Source organism: Salvia miltiorrhiza, chromosome 1 (assembly GCF_028751815.1).
Source record: "Salvia miltiorrhiza cultivar Shanhuang (shh) chromosome 1, IMPLAD_Smil_shh, whole genome shotgun sequence".
NCBI classification, from domain to species: Eukaryota; Viridiplantae; Streptophyta; class Magnoliopsida; order Lamiales; family Lamiaceae; genus Salvia; species Salvia miltiorrhiza.
In genome coordinates, this window is record NC_080387.1 from 18,057,994 (window position 1) to 18,061,331 (window position 3,338).

At 43.2% G+C, this 3,338-nt stretch overlaps 1 protein-coding gene across 1 annotated transcript; it reads left to right on the plus strand.

Moving 5' to 3' along the window:
- Positions 1-341: 341 nt before the first annotated feature.
- LOC131006827 (scarecrow-like protein 3) lies at positions 342-2,269 on the plus strand. The gene has a single exon (XM_057933985.1). The coding sequence runs from the start codon at positions 378-380 to the stop codon at positions 2,034-2,036; it is 1,659 nt and encodes a 552-aa protein (XP_057789968.1). The 5' UTR covers positions 342-377; the 3' UTR covers positions 2,037-2,269.
- Positions 2,270-3,338: the final 1,069 nt, after the last annotated feature.

Below are 3,338 nucleotides of genomic sequence, written 5' to 3' on the forward strand. Positions count from 1 at the left end.
GGCGTCCGCCAAGATTATGTCACTTTCCTTTTATGGCAATGGTCTCACCATCCTCTTTAATATTTTATCCTTACTAACACTTTTTATTTATAAAAAACCCACTCAAAATTCAATATCAACCACACATCTCATAAAGTGGTGAGACCCTTTCTCCAGTACATCAAAATCATCATCAATTTTATTAAATCCCGTGCCCAAGCAATTTTACATAATTTTGGCGGACGGAGGGAGTATAAGTAAATTTAAACATGTATCAACTTCCGATTCTTCATGCACTCAGCTTGATTAATGTTTAATGATGGTGAAATTAATTTGAGCTTGGACAAGGCAAGCAGTCGTTTTGATTGGAGAGTCATATCCATAGAAGAGAGAGAAAAATGACAAGTCAAATCCTATATCCCATGAATGCGAACAAATTTGAAGACACTTTTGTCCAAAGTTCAAAAAGTAGAAAGGTGCACACAAATTCCATATTCCTTCCTCCACGACAAACCGCCTTTTCTCTATCCCACTTCCCACCATCCTCGCTTAAGCCTTCCTCCTCTCTCTCTCTCTCTACACAACAATTTAGGGGAAAACCTCGTCTGTTTCTTTCATTCTCGCACTTATTAGGGCTGCCATTCTCGATTAGATTCTTTGATCTACGGATTTTGCTTACAGAGAGAGAAAAAAAAAAAAAAAGATTTTCACTTCAAATCAGTTACCAAATCCCCTCGTTTCTGCCCCAAATGTTTCAAGAAGACGGATCATCATCCGTGACCTCGTCGCCGCTGCAAATGTTCCCGATGATGACGTCACCGCATCCATGGCTGAAGGAGCTCAAACCGGAAGAGAGAGGACTGTGTCTGATCCAACTACTCGTGACCTGTGCAGGCCACGTCGCCTCAAACAATCTCGAGAGTGCGAATGCGGCCCTTGATCAGATCTCGCACCTCGCCTCGCCCTACGGCGACACGATGCAGCGCATCGCTTCCTACTTCTCCGAAGCCCTAGCCGATCGGATCCTCCGATCCTGGCCCGGCGTTTACAAGGCCTTCAATTCGACTAGGGTTCCGGCCGTTGCAGAGGAGATCGCGGCGAGGAGGATTTTCTTCGAGCTCCTGCCGTTTCTCAAAGTGGCTTCTGTAATCAGCAATCAAGCGATCGTGGAGGCCATGGAAGGGGAGAAGATGGTTCATGTAATCGATTTGAACGCAGCCGAGCCGGCGCAGTGGCGCGCGCTGATTCGCGACCTAAGCGCCCGCCCCGAGGGCCCACCGCACCTCAGGATCACGGCGGTGCACCACCGGAGGGAGGCGCTGGAGGAGATGGCTCGGGTCCTCACTGAAGAAGCTGAGAATCTGGATATCCCGTTTCAGTTCAACCCTATCGTGGAAGTGAAATTGGAGAATCTTGATTTCGAAAAGCTCCGCGTGAAAACAGGGGAGGCGCTGGCAGTTAATTCGGTTATGCAGCTGCATACGCTCTTGGCCACCGGCGGTGAGGACGCTCGTGGTGGCGGCCGCAGTCCGAGTAACGACTCAGGCTCCTCGTCGCCACCACTGTCCGCCTCCTCCTACCACTCTCCGAGCATGGAGAACTTCCTGAGCGCGATATGGGGTTTATCCCCGAAAGTCATGGTGGTGGCGGAGCAAGATTCCGACCACAACGGGAGGAGCATGATGGAGAGGCTGTCGGAGTCGCTCTACTTCTATGCGGCGCTGTTCGACTGCACGGAGTCGGCATTGCCACGAGGCTCGCTGGAGAGGATGAAGATGGAGAGGATGGTGTTGGGAGAGGAGATCAAGAATATCGTCGCGTGTGAGGGGGCGGAGAGGCGGGAACGGCACGAGAGGCTCGAGAGGTGGAGCCGGAGGCTCGAGGTGGCTGGGTTCGTGGGGGCGCCGCTTAGCTACTATGCGCTGCTGCAGGCGAAGAGGCTGCTGCAGAGCTACAAGTGTGAGGGTTACAAGATTAAAGAGGAGAATGGGAGTGTTGTGATTTGCTGGCAAGATCGGCCACTCTACTCTGTTTCGGCTTGGAGATTTAGGAGGTGAAAAATGAAAGTTCTTGGCCAATTTTAGCTTGTGTTTTCTTCTTCTTCTTCATGATTAGTTCATTTGTAGATTGATCTATTTATCTATCGTGTGCATAGTAGGTATTGATTGTGATTTTAGGCCTTTTTCTTGCCCACTTTTGAGTGTTCGTTGAGTTCAATGTTTGTAGATGCTCCCATTCGCAGTTTAAGTGTAATACTAGATTCATCTATATATAAAGGGACTTTCTTCAACTTTTTAAGAATCTCATGTTTAAAAACACCCCAACTTTCATTAAATTTGGCAAATAAATCCCTCGGTATAATGTAGAGTTAACAATAGTTAGATAGAAGGATTTATTTACTTAATTTGTGAACATTAAGGATTAAAGTTGCACAAAATAAGGATTATTAAGTTGGAAATATAATGTTAGGAATCAATTTATTTTTCATTGTAAACATGGGGCGGTTTTGCTAGGAGGTCTTTCGTTTGAACTAGTACGCCTATCTGTGTGTTGCACGATGAAACTGAAATTAAATGGCATTTTAAATAAATAAATTTATTATATAATAGGATTAAGCCTTAACCTATGTGCCATATCTAAAATCTCACAATTTCAAAATTTACCATATATAATCTTCACCATTTATTAATTAATTAACTATTACATTCTATATAAAGATTCATTAATCATAATAAATATAATGACGATGAAGCGCAGTCTGTTGGTAAGACGCTTGTAACACCCCGTTTCCTCGTAGCTATATTTAGAGTATTTTTGAACTTAGATTTAAGAAGATTCACGCCGGATTGAGAAAAAGAATTTATTTTAATTCCAACAAAAATAATTTACAAAAGCTTTGGTAAATTTAGTTATTAAATTTATATGCATTGCATATTTATTTAATTTAACATTCAAGTATTTTCACGAGCTTTTAATTAGCAAATCCTGAAGAATTATTACAGTTTCGACAATTTTATCCTGAAAGATTTTTACAGATACAATTCTTTTATGAGACAGTTTTAATTGTCAAATCATCACTCACCTCACTTAGACTCCCATCAAGAGCCATGCTCCTACATTTAGTTTTTTCAACTTTTAGCCACACTTGGCAATTGGCAGCCACCAACTCCCCTCCAAACTGAACTACACGACAGCAAATCTATTCTTGTTGTTGGTCAAATGGGCTAGCACATAGGCTACTATTCACAACTCTTGCCAATTTCCATGCATTTACGGCAAATAATCTCATTGTCAAAAGTTGATGCATTGCTTTCAACTATTACTGCCATTGTCTTCAACTATTACGGCTAAGTTTGCCT